This window comes from Talpa europaea (assembly GCF_964194135.1).
Source record: "Talpa europaea genome assembly, chromosome: 9".
Taxonomy (NCBI): Eukaryota; Metazoa; Chordata; class Mammalia; order Eulipotyphla; family Talpidae; genus Talpa; species Talpa europaea.
This window is the reverse complement of record NC_140076.1, coordinates 84,291,395-84,311,641: the sequence shown is the minus strand read 5'-3', so window position 1 is coordinate 84,311,641 and position 20,247 is coordinate 84,291,395. Positions and strand designations below refer to the sequence as shown.

Here is a 20,247-nt window from a genome sequence, read left to right as displayed (position 1 = left end):
TCTCAGTCTTTTGGAGTGGGGGACAGGCATCTGAGGAGACACTTCCACGTGGTTTTTCCCACTACAAATGTGTATTCTATTTTAAAAAATGATGTCATGGGAAAGACATTAAAAAGAAGCCCTTTGTCCTCCCCCGGTGGCGCAGTGGTTGAGCGCTGGGTTGCGAAGCTGCCCGCGGCCTCTGTGGCGCCGGTTCGTACCCCGGCTGCTCCCCGGCCACCGGAGGAGGGTCCCACATGGTGCGCAGACCTCTCCTGCCGCCCGCTGCTCCCCTCAGCAGTGTACTTCGGTCCTTCTGCCTGTTCTGCTCCCCGCTCTGGCTCTGGTGAATTCTCTCACCCTCCCACTCTTCTGACTGTACCCAGTGCATGTATACACAAAACAAACAAATAAATAAATAAATAAAACATGCCTCTAAAAAAAAAAAAAAAAAAAAAGAAGCCCTTTGCATTTTGTTGGGTGGATTCTATACAGTTTGGAGAATCCTTATTATTTCTTTAGAAATCCACAGAGGCACTGAATCAAGATGTTACAGGGTGTGATGAGGGGATTCTAGTTTTGGTCTGCTTTGAAAGGCACTTGAATCAAGAAGGAAATAGTCTCATCTGCTTTATTTCACTCCTACTGTGCCCCACCCTCTGCCTTATATTGTTTTGACAAACAGCTCATTTCCCAATTAAATTCTTTACCGACAGAACGCTAGGGGCCTGAGCTGCCATCACTCTCTTGCTACAGAATCATTTCAAGATGCACCACACTGATTAATTATACTGAAAGCAGCTGTAATGATAGTTTCAGAATACAGGATTAACTCACATAACATGGTAACTACAGTGGTGGAGATTCAACCTGATACGTTAAACCATTACAGTTATTGGGCAAATATGTATCTTGGCATGAGCCCTTATGTGAGACTTTGGTAGAAAATGTATCACTGAGGAGGAATCCTTAGGAAAAGGATTTGATGAGTGGTAGCTCTGCACTTAGAGGAAACAAATTCCTACATTAAGTACACTTGCTATTGAAGAAAATGTAAAACACTTCACAGGATAAGTGTAAAAGTGTTTGGTTTGATCCGTGTTGCCCATAGATATTGGACCTGAGGTTGTACTTACTGAGACTTACCAATAGAAAATATTCCTGCACTCTTTCACTTTTTATGTCGTAATTTATAAAGCTTTTGATACACGTGGTAACTGTACTAAGTGATTTACCTGTATAATCTTAATTTTCTACTCCTTCCTTTGTTTACTTTGTCCACAGCAGGCACATTGACCTTCCTTCTCTTCCTGGAATACACAAAATTCATCTCATGCCCCAGGATCTTTGCACATGCTATTCTGTCTCCCTGTGAATTTCTTCTATGACATCATTGGATGGCTAGATAGTTGTTAGTCAGATTTCAGCTATAATGTCACTTCCCCAGGGAAGGTACCCAGAATCATCTTAATCAATATTAACTTCACTTAAGCATTTCCTCTCTCCATTTTATTTTCTCCTTAGAACTCATCACTTTCTATAATTTGCTTTCGTTACATAATTCCTCATTATCTGAACCCCTTTCTTGCCTCGCTAACAACTAGGATCTTGGTGGGAAAATCCTTTATCTGTCCTGTTCCTTTTTGCTTCTCCATGGCGTAAGTTGATGGCTAGCACATAGTAGGCACAAAGCAGCTCTGTGATTAAACATCTAAGGGTACAAACCAATAAGTGATGAAGTTGGTGCTCAAACTTAGGATTGTCTGACTGTGGATCTGGACTGTTGACCAGTATGCTACTTTCTGGTTCCTAATCTCCACATTCATGTTCTACTGGCCCATCTGTAGAGAACACATGTGCCAATTCTGTCTGTCTGGGCTCCTTACTATTTAAGTGGCCATGGGGATCGTATGTATGGAGCAACAGTTAAATGCCAATGACACCATCAAGGGTCATCAAAAGTGTCCCACAGAGTGAGGAAAAAGGGTCAGATCAGCAATGAACATTTAGTGTCATGGTTTAGGAGACACAAGTTGGGTCTAATTTCTAAAGTTTGAAATGAGTTGAGCACAAGTATCTGAGGATTTGAGGGTCTGCTCTTGTCTTCCTTTTAAGATATTTTTGCCTTGAGTCTTAAAGTGAGCGTTTAATATCAGTTGCCTATTCCTTACTCTACCCGTTCCACTCTGTCACATCCTGTAGGTGCGAGTGTCCTCTATAATTTTTAATGAGTTTTGGAATCTTTCAACCAAATAGAAACTCACAATCAGGCAAGTTTCAGGGAATATCTCATTCCATATCAGTCAAGGATATTTTAAAGGACAAAGTTAATGAAGACCTAACTGTTGCAGTCATTTTAATGTAAATAATAATTAAAGTGTAGTCGTCACCTAGACAGCAGAGGTACTCATGGAAGGTTCCAGGTTACAGGGGAGAGAGGAAGGAAGCCAGGGTGTGTGCAGCGAGACCAGGAACTGGGTGAGGCTGGGCCCACAGTCTTTTTTTTTTTAAAGATATATTTATTTATGCATATAAGAGCTGGTGTACCATCCAGCGCTGTGGGGGTGGGGGTGGGGGGAGAGGATTCACCAGACACAGAGTGGGGAAACAGAACAGGCAGACTGACTGAAATACACTGCTGAGGGGAGCAGCGGGTGAGACAGGAGAGGTCTGCTGTGCCATGTGGGCTGCTCCCTGGCTGGTGGGAATCAAACTCGTGCTGCAGCAGCTTCAGATAGCTTCATAGGTTGCATCTTAACCTTTGCACCACCAGGGAGGCCCCAGGGCCCACAGTCTTGAGGTTGCCTATCAGTTCTGCCTTTGGTCTGATTTGTCCTGTAATTTAGAAGCTGTTTGTAAACCTCTCAGGCCTCAGTTTCCCCAGCTATTAAAGGGGTTTTTGGGAAATGTGGAGTGTTTACCTGCTGAGAGGTTCTTTTGTCACTTTCTCCTGTGAACCACATGGTTAACATTTTCTCAACTTAATTTCATTTATTGATTAAGAATTACACTCTATTTTAAAATCATTCAAATTCAGGGGAAATAGCCAATCCATAGTCTGTCATGCACATGGAATGGAGTTGGTGGGATCCCAGCCAACCAAGGAAAGCTCCTGAAGGTTGTGGCATGTAGCCTTATTTTGGATCCAATGGAACATTTTGAAGAGCAGTTTTAGGTTTATGAAAAAAGCTTATAGAAAGCTTTCATATACCTTCAACACCCCTATCCATTCCCTATTATTGACATCTTGTATTAGTGTGATGCATTTATTACAATTGATGTGCCAATATTCATGCCTTATTCTTAACCAGGGTCCATAGTTTATGCCAGGGCTCACCATGTAATACATTCTATGGATTTGAACAAATACATGATGCCATCTATCTATCTATCTATCTATCTATCTATCTATCTATCTATCTATCTTTACAGCATCAAAAAGAATGGAGTCACTAAACTAACAGTCCCCTATGATCCAGTGCTTAGTCCTTTTCTCCCTCCTAAACTCCTGTCGACCACTGATCTTTTGGTCTTTTTGAGAATGTCATCTATGTCCTTGGAATCATACGGTATATAGCCTTTTCTGACTGGCTTTTTTTGCTCAGCAATATGTATTTCAGGCTCCTCCATGTTTTTTTCTGGCTTTTCCTTTCTTTCTGTATAGTATTTCATTCTGTGCACCCCCAGTTTGTTTATCCATTCACCCACTGAAGGACACCATGGTTACTGATGCCTTTTACTTAATTGGTTTAATTGAAATTTTTGTTGAAATAATTGTGTATTTACATGCAGTTGTACAAAATAATACAGAGGGATCCTGTGTACCTTTCACCCATCTCTCTTCAAAGGAAAGTTTTGCAATACTATTGTACAATGTGACAAATGACCCTAGTCAAGATATTGGGCATTTCCATCTCTGGAAGGATGGCTCCTGTTGTCTTTTTATCAGAGCTATGTATACTCTTTCTTCTCTCCCTCCACCTCTCCCTCTGCCCTAACCACAAATCTGTTTTTAATTTCTAAAATTTTGTTATTTCAAGAATGTTATGTAGATAGACTCACACAGTGTGTTAGCTTTCTGGGGCCGCCATAGACCAGGTGGCTTAACAACAGAAATTTATTTTCTCATCATTTTGAAGGCTAGAAGTCCAGGGCTGGGGTTTGGCAGGCTTGGTTTCCTCTGAGGCCTCTGCTTGTCTTACAGATGGCTGCCACCTCACTCTGCCTCACCAGGTCTTTGTCCTGTGTTTACACACTCCTGGTGCTTCTTTGTGGTTCTCAGTTTCCTCTTTCCATGACACCAGTCAGATTGGATTAAGACCCTCCTCTCTGGCCTCATTTTAACTTAAAAAAAAAAAAAACTTTTTAGGGCCTCCTCAGTGGCACAGCAGGTTGAGCACAGCGCTGTGAAGCTGTCTGCAGCGTGGGATCCATTTCTGGCCGGCCAGGGAGCTACCCACATGGCACAGCAGACCTCTCCTATCGTACCCGCTGCTCCCCTCAGCACTGTATTTCGGTTGTCTGCCTATTCTGCTGCCCACTCTGTCGCTGGTGAATCCTCTCACCCTCCCGTGCCTCTGACTGTACCCCAGCTCTTGTATAAAAATAAATGAATCTTAAAAAAAAAAAACCTTTTTAAGTGCCCTATCTCCTAATATAGTCCCCTGCTGCAGTGTTGGGGGTAGAAGGATTTCAGCCTATGAATTTGAGGTATGTGCACAATCCAGCCCATAATATGTCATAGATAACCCCTGGCATTGACTGTTTTCCCTTTGCCAAGTTCTCTGGAGATTCACCAACTGGGTGAATATGACCAATTCATTGTTTGTTCCTTTTAATTGCTGAGCGTTAGTCCATCCATTGTGGCTTCATGCCTTTTTATTTAATGTACTTCAAACTGATGTGCCTAGTGCCTTATTATTGGGGACCCTGAATTGTGCAAAAATAAAGCTAAACCCAGAGTTACTATATCAACATCAACTATTTAGATTTTAATAATTCAAATTAACTTGCTAAAGTAGTTTCTTGGATGGTGGTATCAATATATGCTCCATTTACACATAAAAATATTTTTTATAGTCTAATCTTTCCCCTGATTTATATTTGTTAAAAATATTTAAAAGTACAGATTTCAGCTCTTTTGGTTGTTTTTGTCATAATAATCCTTCCACGTGAGCTGCTACATTTGTTAATGTGATAGTCCACTCATGACTGAATTTTGCTGCTTTTGTCTTGGAAAATCAGCTATGAGACAGATTTTGTTTCATGGATCTTAGATACCGTAACTGGACATATAGATTACTTGCCCAGTATAAGGGGAAGAGGGACGGTATGGGGAAGGATAGTGAGGAAATATGAACCATTCTCTTGAAATTATTGGTTACCATCAGCAGCGAAGCAACAACTACTACTATTAGTCAGGAGCCATGCAAGATGCTTTAAATGATGTGAGCCTTGCAATAACTTACAAGTTGGGGGCTGTTAGTATTTCCATTTGAGAGTCAGGGACATTCCTTTTAAGTTAGAGAGGTTAAGTTACTTGGCCAAAGTCTCATCTATCAGGAAAACTTGGGAGACCATCCTAAATTTTGTTTCAAATTCTTTCAAATTGCAGAGCCTCATAAATAGTACAAAAAATAACATTTGGGAATATCTAAATTGAGGCTATAACAAAGCATATTCTGGGTCACTGATATAAGCTAAGAAATTGAAAACATCAATGTAAAAGTCCATACGTAGCTGCAAACTTCTCTTCTGCCTTTGTAAAAATTCCCCTCACTGATTTTCAATTTCTTCCCCTGAAGTATCAGGTCCAGATAGATGGTCCATGGAACATGCTGGATATAAATCAGCCTGTCTCTGGATTGCTATATTAAAAAGCAGTGCCCGTCTCTCAAATAGGAATTTGACTCCAAAATATATAGTGGTAAAAATATATCTGTATCTAACCCTAAACATGTTCACCCAGAGTGATGCTTATTACCAGAGAGACACAACTTGGGCATCCTCACATATAAAAGGGGGCAGTTTATCTCAAAACCATTCTATAACAGGTATATTCTATACCTGCTCTGCCCAGTATACTAGTTCCAGCAAGTGGTCTTGGTGACCACTTGACCCCTGGTTATGGAGACTCAGGAGTGATGGAATTTAAAATTTTGCTTAAGTGGTTTAAATTTCAATAGCCACATGTGCATTTGCTGCCAATGTGATTCTAGGGAGTAAAGGTTTAATTATAACTGAGATCTTAAAGTCCAGTGTAATGCCTGTTCCTCATGCCTTCACCTCATTCCCTGGGCAGGAATCATGCAGAGGGGGAAGGGGTGGTCGAGTCCAAATGTAAAATCATTTCCCATGTTGATCTGTCCCAAATTCAAGCTGTGTTTTGTTGACAAAATTGGGTAAGGTTGAAGATTTGGCAGGTTGTCTGTCCCCTTGCCTGCATGAATGTGTCAGCACCTCATTAATCTTGTGGAAAACTGTCAAGGCCCCTTTCCCTCCCACTATAGGCCTATTTTTAAAGGACACTTCAGTGCCCCCTTTGCATCTCTTGGATAGATTTTTAATTTTAATTTCCCAGTTGTTCTGTGGATTAATTCCAGCATTTATTATATTTAAATGGATCCTGATCATTGCCAAACTGGAGCAAGGGCAAGTATTTGGGGGTAAGGAATTTAAAATGTATTGTTTTGAGTTTTTGAGGAACCTACTAAGGATTTATTTTCTAGAAATTAAAAGCATGAGGATTTACTGTATTATTTTTCTCCAATGTAATTTGTCTTTCACTGAGATGATTCTGTCTCACATGTGGTCTTGGTGATCTTTCTCTCTCACCAAGGAAAGAAAAACAGAGGGTGTCATATTTTTTTCCTTAACTGTTTTTGACACTTTTGTTCAACGTAGTAATTAGGTGACACTGTCTTTAAATGATACTGAATATTTTAAGCCTGTGGTGCTTCGTCTTACAGGTGCATGGTGAATTGTCATGTTTTTTTCCTTTCTCAAGACAGACATCTAGAATAACCACTTTTTGTATTTCCTGACACTGGAAACAGATACCGTTTGGGATTCCTTTTATAGTTTCTTCAGCTAACGACTCCAGTGACCACTCACTTGTGGTCTCGTAGTAAATCAAAATTTTCTTTGAAAGACCCAGCTCTGTTATATAATCGTGAAAGTCCCAGGAAATATCTCCTTAACTAAAACGAAGAGTGGATTTCCATTGCCTTAAATAATATGGACCCTACCACCACCCATGGTACTTTTTGAAAAGAAAAGAACAGACCATTTGCTTCTCTTCTTCTGTCTCCTCTTCCTTTTAAATTACCCTACAATTGATGAGGCAGATGCATAAGCATCAGGCAGTGTGGGATCTGGTTGGCTGGTCATGAAGAAAGAGGAAAACCACTTTGCAAACTGCTGCTTTGAACTTACCCTGGCTGGAATGCTGGGTTTCACCAGGAGGAGGGAGAATGCCCTGTTTTCCTGAATGGATATTTTCTTACTTTGTATTTAAAAAAATGGTTTTGAAAACTAAAATTACCCTCCTGATAACAGTTGGAGCGGTGGCAGGCCTTGCCCTCTTTGAGACATGGGGAAAGCCAGTTCACCACATTTTTCCAGAAAGTGTTTGGTCAAGGAGGGGGGCGGTGGAACTTTCAAGCGTGGCAGACGCTGGCAGGGTCGGCAGAGGGGGCATGCTGACTTTGGCAGGCATAGGTCCAGGTCAGCGTTTTCCCCTCTGCCCAATTCAAGTGACCAAGCCGGGGCCTTGCACAAGATTCTGGAAGTTACTGCCACCTTTAGCCAACTCGGCAAAGAGACTTCCTCAGAAACTGGGCCTCAGTGTGTGCCAAGCCTTGTAAAGCATTTCACCTCTTCAGAGACTAGTGCCTCTCAAAACCAAGAACAATTAAAGCCAGAGAGTCTTTCTAAGCAACTGGGGAATTGTGCAAAATAAATCAGAAATCCTCAGCCTGCGCTCTGGAGGTTTGCCTCATTATGAGAGCAGATCTATTAGCCCTCTTGCCATTGTCTTTCATTTCTCAAGTGAGGTGATTCTAATTAAATTAATCTGCATGTCAATCTATCGGTGATCAATCAAAGAGCCTGAGGTCCCCCCTATGCTGCGGGGTGCTCGCGGCTGACAGGGGCTGATAATGGAGGAAGAAATAAACTGCGGAGCAAAGTTAATTAGTCAACATAATAGGTGGATTAAACAGGGCCGGCTGATTGCTGTTTCCCATGTCAAAGCATGAGGTGGCAGCCCAAGCTGCAATTACAGACAATTATTATATTTGGTTGTAAGAGGTTGCATGAATAAACATATCTCTGTGGGTTTCAGTTTTAATCCTCGTCCCTGTTTAATATAAGGAGAAGTGTAGGTCATTTCTTCTCATTGTTTTAGTCAAAGTTCTGTGAGAAAACACCTTCTCCTGTGTCCCTTCTGGTCAAGGGGGTGCAGAGGCCCTTCGAGGTGGCCAGGGTGTCTGAATCCTATCTTGGGCGGATGTCACCAATTTTTGGCTTTGGAACAGGATCTAATTGCCTTAATTAGGGATTTTGTGGAGGGAGGTGGGGGATTTCGATAGCGATCAGGAGGCCTTGGGACTGATTAACTGAACTAACATGGGGAGCAAAAAGTACAAGAACCCAAAAAAAGACACCCAGAGAGAAAGCAGCTTCCTAGTGCTCACTGAAAAACTCCCTCATTTCTCTGTCCTCTGAACCCTGACGCCGTGGGGGGGTGGGGGTGGGGGGGGTAGGAGAATATTTTAAAGATTCAAAAGACTTTTATTTGCATGATCAACTGTGATATCTGCTTCAGTGTCTACTCTGAAGGGTAATTTAGGTGAAACACAGACCACCCTTGTGTAAAAAAAATATGCTAATAAAGATCCTCTTGTTAAAATGATGGTTAACAGTGTACCTTCTGCTGTATAACTATAAACTGTGCAATTTTACTTAAAACTGCATCAAAAGCGTTCCATGCCAAAGACCCGCTCATCAATAGCTCCTCTTGTTAGACTTGTAAAGCATAAGCACCAGTTATTATGTGGAATAGCTATGCAATTTTCTTCAGCTCCCAGCTGTTATTTATTTAACTTGAGTTTATTACCCACCCTGCTTTTATATTAAGATGCTCACGCGTTTCTCTCTTCTGTCTCCAGGTCGTGGTGTCTACAACAGTCAACGTTGATGGCCATGTCCTGGCAGTCTCCGATAACATGTTTGTCCACAATAACTCCAAGCATGGGCGGAGGGCTCGCAGGCTTGACCCCTCGGAAGGTACGCCCTCTTATCTGGAACATGGTAGGCGAATCATTTTCATTGGTTGGCATTGCTACTTTAATTGTGACTCTATTCCGTTTCTTCCAACTCCACCACATTTTCTATCCTGGTTCAAATTTCAAATATCCTATTGAGCAGTATTGATGCTGAGTATTTAAAGCAGGACAATATCTCTGAGGTCAGTCGTCGTGTAAGAGAAGTAGGACAGGTCTTTCCTATAGGCTGAGACAGAGGGAGACCTGGACAACTGCTTTATTAAGCTCCTACTTGTGTAAAAATGAAAAGTCCAAAGTAGTGTGACAAAAGTCATGATATATTTTAAGAGTTTACAAATGACCTGGTTTTATCATGAACGCCATCGTCTTTGAAGTCCTGTGGGGTGTATCTCTGTGACTACGTATTTGTCTTCATTTGGAGATAAAGTCCAAAGTCTAGGTGGAGGTGCTTTCTGAACATCAAGCCAGGACTAATTGCCCCTCCAGTATCCCTCCCCTCATCACCACAGGACAGTTCCTCCTTTTTGTAGGTAGGTTTTGGTAGGGAGAAGTCATATTTTATATGGCCTTTAAAAGCACTTGACTGAAACATCAATATTTGAATCAAGGAGGGTGAATGCTGCTCAAAGGAACCTGGGGCTGGACTGAATGTATGTCTGAATGGTTCTGTGCTACATGTACGTGTAATACATATCCATCCATCCATCCATCCATCCATCCATCCATCCATCCCTACACCCACCCAATCACCCATCCACCATCTGTCTCATCTATCCATCCATCCACCCACCTACCTAACCATTTTTTCAAGAAACACTGACTCTACTGGATACTAATCACCATATGCTAGATTTTCTTCAACCTCCTCAAATTAAGTTTTTAACACGTATCCCCCACTTTACTTTCTAGGAGGCTAGATGAGTAGGATTCTTTTAAAAACATGGTTATAAAAATTACCACTCAATTACCTGATTATTTTCATGGGCCACGAGCTGTCCATAATATAATTCATAAGGTAGAAAACATCTTTTGTGGTCAGCGTCCCAATTTAATAAACACGCCACTATCATTATTTTTGTCTCATTTTTTTGAACACACAAATTGCACTTTTTATTAATTATCCAGACATAACATCCTTAGAAGAAATCCTTTATCACATCCAGTTTTAAAGTCTTTTAAAAGTAAACCATCATCTTTCAAAACCTGCTTCTTTATGATTTCATTAGTGTCAAGATGGATGGATATTATTTTTTGTAGGCAGGTATTTGAAACACCTGCTCATGATTACATTTCTAGTTCCATTTCTGTACTTAAAATTATTCTGATACTTAATTTACAGTAATGTTGCCTGTCTCATGCTTTTGGTGTAACTTAAGACACCATATGACGATGTGTTTTGATAAAAGGAGGAAGGAAAAACTAAGTAATTGCTCTGTGAGCACTCTTAGGACAGCTCTGGTTGACTAGCTGGGGTGGCTGGTTAGTTGCAGTAGTTACTATCCTGTGTGGGGACAGATTTGACTGCCAGTCTGTCAGTCATGGCTGCCCGGTCTCATGCCCAGTACAGGCCACATAGCTCCCCTTCCTGCCTTGGATAACCTGGTGAGGGACCACACAGGGTGCCATGCAAATCATCTCTCCTCCAACAAGTCCCACAGGAAGAACCTGCTAGAGCGGATACTGCTGGGCATGGGACATGATCAGGGACATTATTTTGCATCTTGATGTAGAGGAAAGAATCTTGAAATAGTCAAGAAACCTAAATTCACATCTTAATTTCACCTCTAGCCTTTGTGCAACCTTGGTCAAGTCAACTTACCTTTTGGGATCCTTAACTTCCTTCCTGGTGAAACTCAGGAAGGTTAACAAAGAGAGTGTGCCTTGGGTGGGGGCAGGTAATGTGAATAGGGGAAGTGGGCTGGGTGGAGGCAGGGGAGGAAGACAAGTTAGGCCCTGCTGTCCCCAACCCCAGGAAGTTGTTGCTGACAGTGGGGGCGTTGAGAGCCCAGTGGGGCCAGGTGTTCCAGTTTGGCAAGAATTAAAACTTTCCTAATATTTAAAGGTTATTTACTTAAATATTTAATATTTAATCGTAACTATAAAATATCTAAATCCTGCAGACAGGAGAGGGGGAAACAGTCGCTTAGGAGGATCATCGTAGTTAGGTAACAGATTGAGATCTCAGTATCAAAACACCACTAAATCTCCTCCTACCCCTAATAGTCTTAAGTGTGATTGATCTTGTTCATATTCCTATTGGGCTTTCTAAGACTATCAGTCTACATTTTAAAGACAGTATTTTATTCCTTTGCTCCAACTTACCAGTTTACAAGTGGCCATGTTATCTTTTACATAGTGTCAGGAAAAAGAAGACATTTCACTCTTTTATAGTGATGTGTCTCTGTGGACATGGGTGTGTCTTCACCCTTCAGGGAGGGGGCCCTGCTTTCACCAAAACCTCTCACCTCTCTACAGAAGAATCAAAGGGGAGACACTGTGAGGTTCTTTGTAACCTGGAATCTGCTTCTCTGCAGAATGAATCAACCAGCCACACATGACCACCCCCTCATTCAGACACTTCACTCTGAAACAGAAATACCTACTCAGCAAAGGGTGACTCGGGGCTCTTTCGTTGGTGACGCGTGGGAGCAGGCCTATTGCTAATTCAGGTGAATTCAGTGACACTTCATCTTGCCATTGTCGACCTATCAGAAAAGGCCTGGCCACCCCCTGCTGCTGCACTACCCCACCCCCATTCCACCGCCACCCACCCCTGAGGTGACCTTTTTATGCCTTCACTCTCCCGTTCTGGGCTCTCCCATCTCATTTGCAGGTAGCCTGACGTTGGGGAGCTACTCTGCACATCTCTGTTTATATCCTGCCTGTCAGACGTTGAGGAAAGTTTCCACTTGTGGCTCATCTTTCTGCATAGAAGTAGAAAGAGAGCCCACACTTGACCTTAGCCCTGTCTGTCCATGTGACCCTTGTTCTCATGGACTTCTGTGTTCCATGACTATCCCAGTCTTTTGAGGAGAAGGGCCCAAGGCCCGTTGATTTCATGAAATCTGATGTGGCCCAGGGAGGGGAACGTGGCACCCGATGACTTCTGGTGATCCCTCTGCCCCTGTCTTGTTCTTCACAAATACAAGGTGCTTGCTCTTGGACTGGATATTTAGGGGGAGAGAGGCTGTACGAGTCCCATGAAGCAGTGGTTTTAGGGAAGTAGCACAGCAGGGGGAGAGATTATCCCCAAAAGGTCACTGCTCTTGGGCTTCCCCTTTTAGAGAAAGCACAGACTTCGGGCCCCAGACACTGTCTGTCACCACCCACGGTCAGTACTGCGTGGGCTCTTGCGCCTGTCCTGCCTTCCCGTCACCGGGGCAGGTCTCCTGGGACCGTGTGGATTCCCAAGGGCAGCCGAGCGTGGGTGATGTTGATGCTGTTCTCTGAAGGGAGCTTCAGGTGGAGTTTGCTTGGATTCCAGGCCAAGGGTGTCGGTGGTCTCTCTGTCTCTCCCCATGGTGGGACACCGGAGCCCTCACGAAGCTTAGCATGGGGACCCTGTCACTTGCCTGCGCTAACACTTTATTATCTAATGATCTATTATGCAACAAGGCAAAGTGCCGGCGCTCATCATTCTGACATAGAATGCCGGCAGAAGTGACTAAATTACTTTATGTACCATTAGCGCCAGCAGCGATGGTGAACTCACCAGCAGCATTTATGCAAATGCCCACGAAGCCACTCCAGTGCTTTGTCAGGAAGCCAGCTGACAAGCGGTTTAAATGCTCATTTTTTTAGGGGACATTTTAATTCTTTTTTCTTTTTCTTCTCCTTCTTTTTTTTTTGGCATGAGTGGATCTTTATCTCTTCCTTTCTGATTTCCTCCTGTCTCCCCTCTTTGGATTAGAGGAGGATTTGGCTCCTCCACGATGAAGGGGAAAGCTGAGTGGTAGGAGGACACTCAGTCACCAGTAGGACTCGGGGGGAAGAGCTCAATCTGGTGTTTCCCAATTGAGGAGTTGTGTTCTTTTTGTTATTGTTATAAGGTCATATACCTTCATTTTTATTTAAAAAAAAATCAAGAGAACTATTAATCCAAAGATTTTGGAAGATAAACCTTTGCATGTTTGTGAAGGTGTTGCCCTGAGGTCCTATTTAGCTTCTCAGCTCACATACAGGTGGTCTAGCAACCCCTGCTCCCTGGAATTTTTAAACATGGAGAACACTGAAATGGAGCTTTGGTGGGCATCAGATACAACGAATTAAACGTCCCTTCAAAGTAATTGCAAAAGCTGAGATGCAAAGTACAAGTGTGCCAGGACCCCCAAATAACACAAAGCAAAAATAAAGTGGGGTTTGCTCAAACTATAGCTACTCTACATATGCCTGAAACTTATTCAGTGTTCTAATGCAGTGTTGCTGCAATTAAAGACAGACACTTTACAGAAGGAAGAGTGGGGGGTAATCCAGGCCTGGCTCCTGTTGTCATCCCAGCTCCGGAGAAGAATCAGGTTTTCCCCACCAGCAGCTCCATCTGACCTTTCCCTCGCAGTGTCTCCTTCCAGCTGTCCCCGACAATATGGTGCTATTCTTGCTCTTTAGCATTTGACCTTCCTTAATCCTTTTGCTCCAGACAAAAGCAGATTTGCTTCTGCTGGTTGCCTCTGGGTATCTAGCCTTGCACACTCCCTGTGTCCATATTCGCAGCTGCTCTGCAAGGGGCTGTTTTATGGAGATGTGGAGAAAGATGGGTCAAGCTCTGAGAGATTAATCTTAAAGGAAAGAGAGCATGAAGTTTCCACTGGAAAGGGGAGGTGCTGCACCTTGCCCTGCGGTAATAGCACCCTAAGGAGTGGCTGGAAATGGCCACTGAATCTAATGGAAGGAGGGTCAGGCTGACAGTTGGGAGAACTGGATTCCACCCTGATGCTGCCATTACTGGCTGTGTGACTCTGGGCCTCACTTGCATGAGTTCATGGAGCACTGGGTTGGGTCTTCTATAGATGTCCGTTTAGCATGTACTATTATTTAGGGTTGTGAACTGCAGCCACTGACACCCCCATTTCCTGGAGATGCCAACGGGGCTTCAAGAGACAGAGAAGCCTACTGCTTCTAATAGAGTCCCTTCTTTGGACCTCCAGTCAAGGAATAATGTCAGTAAGGTGGGCTTCAATCATTCCCTTCTGCATTCATTGGTGCTAGGCAGCCCTTTTGTGCCAGACACCAAGCTAGGTGCAGGAGCACCAAAAGATATGGCTTGCCTGCTAGAAATTTATGATGTAAATGGGCAAGGAAGATATTAACAAAAATTCACGATTAACCCACTATGGTTGTACATGAATGAAGTGGGGAGAAGTAAGCTTTCTGGGAAGACTTCTTGGAGGAAATCACATTTATGTGATTGGGTATGTTTTCCCCAGGCATAGGGAACAGCACAGTGAGCTTGAAGATTCAAGAGACGAGAGGGTTCTTTTTGTTCCCAGGCAAAGTGGGAGTGCCAGGAGCCCAGGCTGTGTGTCTACCAGGTGCCAAATCACACAGTCCCAGGGAATGGTTGCTCCCTGGTTGGTGCAGTTGTGGAATGGTGTAGGGGCTCAGCAGGGCTTTGAGTGAACTCAGCTGCAATGACAGAGGCCTCTGGTAGGTGAGCAAAGCTCAGGGCAACATGCTCTGAGTCATTAGCTCTGCCTGTCCCTGCTGGCCTGGAAGCTCACCTGGAAGCTGGCTGTCCCTTGGTACTGACCCTTCACCCTTCACCAGGCCCCATTCTGTCAGTAGTGCATATAGTTCAAAATAGGAAAAAGATCAAACATTTTGAAAGTTCTTTGTCCATATATTTTTGGGTAGTTGATGTGCTTTTTTCATAAGTAGATTAGAAAGTGTTTACCTATGTACTTCTTGTAGAACTTGTAGAGACTTACTATCTTTTTTTTTAATTTTTTTAAAATAATTTTATTTTTATATTCCCCCATACAACTGCACATGCCCCATTCTGACCCCAATCCCTCCCCTCCCGGCCCCCACCCCCCAAAAAGTGAGAGACTTACTATCTTTTTAAGGTCCTTAGGGTGTTGTGTGATTTTACCTATGAATTGTTTATTCCTTGTTTAACTCCAACAAAACTAAAATCAGATGAATGAAAATCAACAGAAATGACAGACCCTCCCAAATATTTCTCTCTCTTCTTACCATGGGTGAGGACTGAGTCCAAGAATCGAAAAGTCTTTGGGATCCTTCACTTTCCAGAAGGGGAAACTGACACCTGGAAGGGGAGGTAGACTGCTCATCTTCACGTAGCTTGTTTTTGTTGAGATTCATTTGTTGCTCTTTGCTCTTGCCTGTGGTATGCATATTGGCAAGTATAAATTTCTGGGGGTATATGGTCTCATGGTCCCTGGATAGCACAAGACTTGGGAAGACTTGGGGTTCGTTCACCTCTTTGTAATTGAGTTTGGCTCAGGTTGGTAGGGGGTGTCACTGGGACTCTGAAGATCTGAAGAATGTCTATAAAAACTACCCAGCCTCCCAGCAGAAATGCATCTTGAAAACAGAAAAGCTGGGGATGAATGACAGTTTTACACTTTGACAGCAGCCCTTCACGTGATGGGTTTTGGTGCAAACTCCAGCCATGTTCCCTTAGGCAAGAACATCTTGGGAAGATCTAGATTAAGTAGAACAAGTATGGGCATCGTCACATGCTACTGAGGGTGACATATTACATCTTATCAATGGATTTTTGTACTTAAAAAAGGAGACAGAGGCAAGAACAGACTGTGAGGCTTAAGAGGCTTCATATAATAATAGTGCATAGGGAGCCCAGAATTTCCATCAAATTGGGAGTTTTTCTCTAAGGCCTGGGCATGATGCCTTTAGTCTTCCTTCTCAGCGGAAGTCAGGATAATGAACAAGGCTCTAAATAAAGACCAATTTTTAGTGTATCCTCCGAGAAATCCATAAAGCAGATAACAACAGAAATCCCAACCCAGGGGACTTGACAGTCTGCTAGATCTCAGTATCAAGCAGATTACAGAGTTCATGAGCCACTGGGCACTGCTAAGCAGGTAGTCTCAGTTGCTTTAGTTGAATATGACATCACCTACTGCATTGCTGATCTGCAGGTGCCAGGCTCCAACCTTGCTACCTTGCTTGGTGGTCACCAGCCAGGTGGTATCCTGTGTTATTCTTGTTGTTCGGACTTTCACCAGCCAGCAAGTGGGGAGCCTTTCCGATGTGCCACCTGCCAGCACAGTGGCAATCACTTTTCTTATATCATCTCATCACGTCTTCTGACACGTCTAATGAGATATAACAATAATCATTCCCATTTTACAGATGAGAAAACTGATGTTTAAAGAGGCGGGTAACTTACCCAGACCACAAAACCATTTAGACTTGCACCTGGGACTGGACCCCAGGTCCATCTAACCACTTAGCTCTGTACGATAGCAGTGCTAAGAGTAACTGCAGTAAGCACGCCTGAAGCTCTGGAAGAGCTCCTGTTGTACCTGCACATAGCCCTGAGGGGCTACATCACAGAGACAGTTAAGTAACTTGCCAGAACTCCACAGCACATAAGCGGTAGACCCGGGCCTCAAACCTGGTGAGCCTGATCTGCAGTCTGTGTTCTCAATTACTTGCTGTACACACAAGGCTAAAATTCTTTCCATCTCATATCTCACTTATATTTTTCTCAGTAAAAGTAAGGTAGTTTGCTGGTATCTGAAATAAACCTTTCCAAAGTTAGCCTGCAACACATCTTTTTTTTTTTTTTATGGGGCATTCTGTGTATGTTTATTTTATAGTTCATTTTCCTTCCATGCCCTGTTATACCACATTCTTCTCGTCAAATAAAAGAAAAAGCTGATTTTATTTGATGCCTGAAATACCTTCTAGGGAACTGGCAAGATAAGGACACTGTAAATATTTCATTTATTTGCTAGGACCTTCTACCTCATCTCTCTAGAAATCATTTGTATGGCTTGTCAACAATGTAGAGAGAAAGGAGACCAGGAGAAAACTGTGACTTAGCTGTGCGCTCACTGACTGTTAGGGTCTTGATAGTCTCTGGGTCAGGTACTGAAGTGGTACTGATGCCATACATCACCTGGGATACGGGTAGGCGGGGGAAACCATTCTCTTACAGGATTTGTTAACAGTCCTGTGAATTGTGGGAACTGCCATGCTTGATATGCCATGTGGGCTAATGAGAGAGTGAACCTCACCTGACCTGTTTGGATAAGCACAGAGTGTGCTGGGTGGAAGTGCTGGGGAGAGAGTGATGCTTTTGCTCATATTATGGACAGAAATGACAGAACTTTTATTCAGGCAACATTGGCTCACAACACTATGTGATTCAGAGGAGCAGGATCACACCCGTCAGATGCAGGCTACCACCCCCTGCCCCCTGCACCCATAGTCCTCCCACATTTGCTTACAAAAGCATCATAATTCCAATTGTGTTGATTTGTATCACTGATTATTCCAAACCAAGCCCAGGGTTTCTTTCCCCTTTCTGCATATATAACCCCAGGAGTTTCTAGCAATTGAAAATTTCATAGGAGTCTAGGGGTGTGAATATGCAAATGGAAGCATCTATGGATTGATCCTAAGCCTTCACCCCCATCCCCCAGTATTGTGAATACTTTGTTAAACATGGCAAAATGTTTTGAAAAATAAACGGAAAGTTTAGTGGTAACGGAACTCCAAAATCAACCCCCCCGCCCCCGCGCTTTTCCCTTTCTGGCTCCTTCTCCCTCTTGACCTCAGAGCCTCACTGCATTTATTAACATTGACTCATTTTTGTATGAGGTTTACTTTGCCCTATACCTTCTGAAGATGAGATGCCTAGAGGCAGCAGCTAGAGGTTGTACTGGAGACATTTCTGTTTGTTCTAACAATTTCTGATACACTCACAGAAATGACTAAAACAGAGCCCCGCCACTGCTTTGCTCTGTGACCTCCAGGACAGATGCACATTTTTCTGGGCCTTGGCTTCCTCATCAATCATGGGGGGTCCCTAAAGTTTTAATGATTTACTCTTTGAGCTCAGCTAATGCTGTGAGGGGTCCTCTATTTGCTGAGGGGCTGCAGAGAATATGCTTAGCTCCCTGCTAGGACTTTAAAAATCAAACCATCTCCCAAGCTGTTAACTGTTTTAATTTTAAATATGCATATCAACGGGCAAGAAAACTGTGTACAGGGGGATTCCCGTCCAGGGAGAGAATGAGCCGGGGTCCACCCAGGCAGTGCATTATGATAATATATACTGAGCCAGCTGGACACTGAGCAAAGCTGACATTGTGTTGTCAGGGACAGAAATCGCCCATCAATTTTCCAGATAGGATTTGAGTTCAAATGGCAGAAAGAGCAGCAACCGTGTTGAAACTGATGCATGGGGGAGGGGCTGGGTAGGCAGGAACCAGCGAGGCCTAAAGACAGGAAGTGCTGGTACCTCCGGAAGGAGGGGCTGTGTTTTCTCATCTGGTTGCTACCCTTCCTCCTAACCTTAACATCTGTCAATAGATCCACCTGGCGTGATGACAGCCCATGGTTGGGGGAGCTTACTGGTGCTCATTTAAACCCCCCAAGAGAATGGAGTGTTTGCTGCTGGAATGGGGGTCAAATCAGTCCCTGGAAAGCTGATTTCATGCAGCCGCTGCTCATTCATGAAGGAGGCCCAGTGTGGACCCACACACTGGAGGGTGTAATGAATCATTACTTTGAAGCTACTGTGTATCGGTCCTTAGTCTCTCCACATCTCTGAAGAGTCTTCCTTCATTCAGTTGCTTCTTCACTCAGCCATTGAGGAGTGCCTGGCCACTCAATAAGACCTCAGAGATGCAGGGAAACTAAGCAAGGCGGGACCAGCTGTTGACATGATGTGGTATCTAGTCACGGGTGTGTATTTGTGTGTTGACATTAAGCATATAGTTGCATGTAGAAGGACTGATGCTGTGGCGAGGCTGAACCCTCTAGAGCAGAAACACAGTCGGCTAAGCGAGGTTAAAACAAGGGGACTCGGCTGAGTTAGAAGCATCATCAGGGCCACTTCAAATTTAAAATTGGAATGAGTAGCATCTAATTAAATAAAGGGGAGAGAGCCTTTTACAGGTGGGGGGAGCAAGTTCAGAAATCCACGTGGGGACCAAATATTAGAAGCTTGGGGGAAGGCCAATAAGGAAGGTGTGTTAAGTCTGAGATTCCAGTTTTGAGAAAATAAATTTGAAAGTTTCCCATAGGTTGGAGCTAGAGATCCAGTGTATTTTCTTAACCACAGGCTAATCGGACTGTTGCCCAGGAGGGGGCCAGCTTGTACAGGGCGCTGCCAAAGATGCTGTTACCATAGCAGCCCTTGAAGATGTGCTACCATTAGTTTCACTTTGTAGCCGCTCTTTTAATTCTCTCACCAGCCAGAGGGGGGCGCCACTGTTATCCTTTCCATTTAGCAAGTGAGGGAAACTGAGGCCATTCCTCATAGAGTTGGCTGTGGCTGAATGGAACAAGAATTAGGCCTCTGTTCTGCAGCATTGGGGGTTCTGAGTAGCTGGCACAAGACAGTCATCACGCTGTTCTTTGTCATTGTTGAGTCCGTACTAATCCCCTCACGCTGGACTTCAGAGGTGGAGAGAAATTCTCCTGCCATTTGATCATGTAATATAATTCCTGGTTCAATGGAAGCAAATTGACAGCGTTACTCAAAGGCCAATTGAAAAGCCAGGACTGTGCTAAATCTCCAGGGCCAGTTAGCTGGCATGTGCCCTGATATACGGGAAGGTACTTTTCTGGGTTAGGATAAAAAATCCTGGTATCACGTCACGCTATCGGGCACCCCATCTCAATCTCCCTGTGCCAGCCCTGCAACTTGAAATACTCGGTGGACAGAAATGAAACTTTATAGAAATTAGGTGATCATCATCCTTATCAGATGAACACGATGCCATCAGCATGATATTCTCATCCTCACACAGAAAAGAGATTG

General features: G+C 43.5%; 1 protein-coding gene across 7 annotated transcripts in view; it reads left to right on the top strand.

Annotated features, from left to right (window-relative positions):
- Window positions 1-20,247, top strand: part of EBF1 (EBF transcription factor 1) — a gene marked incomplete at its 3' end in the record, with an annotated part of 386,163 nt that overhangs the window by 255,631 nt on the left and 110,285 nt on the right. For 4 of the 7 annotated variants that reach the window (XM_084243402.1, XM_084243404.1, XM_084243401.1 and 1 more), the window contains one exon: window positions 9,150-9,267. In XM_084243402.1, coding sequence (XP_084099528.1) covers window positions 9,150-9,267 — 118 coding nt within the window. Of the gene's footprint in view, window positions 1-9,149; window positions 9,292-20,247 lie in introns of all 7 variants that reach the window. The other 3 variants (XM_084243403.1, XM_084243399.1, XM_084243398.1) reach the window with 1 other exon arrangement.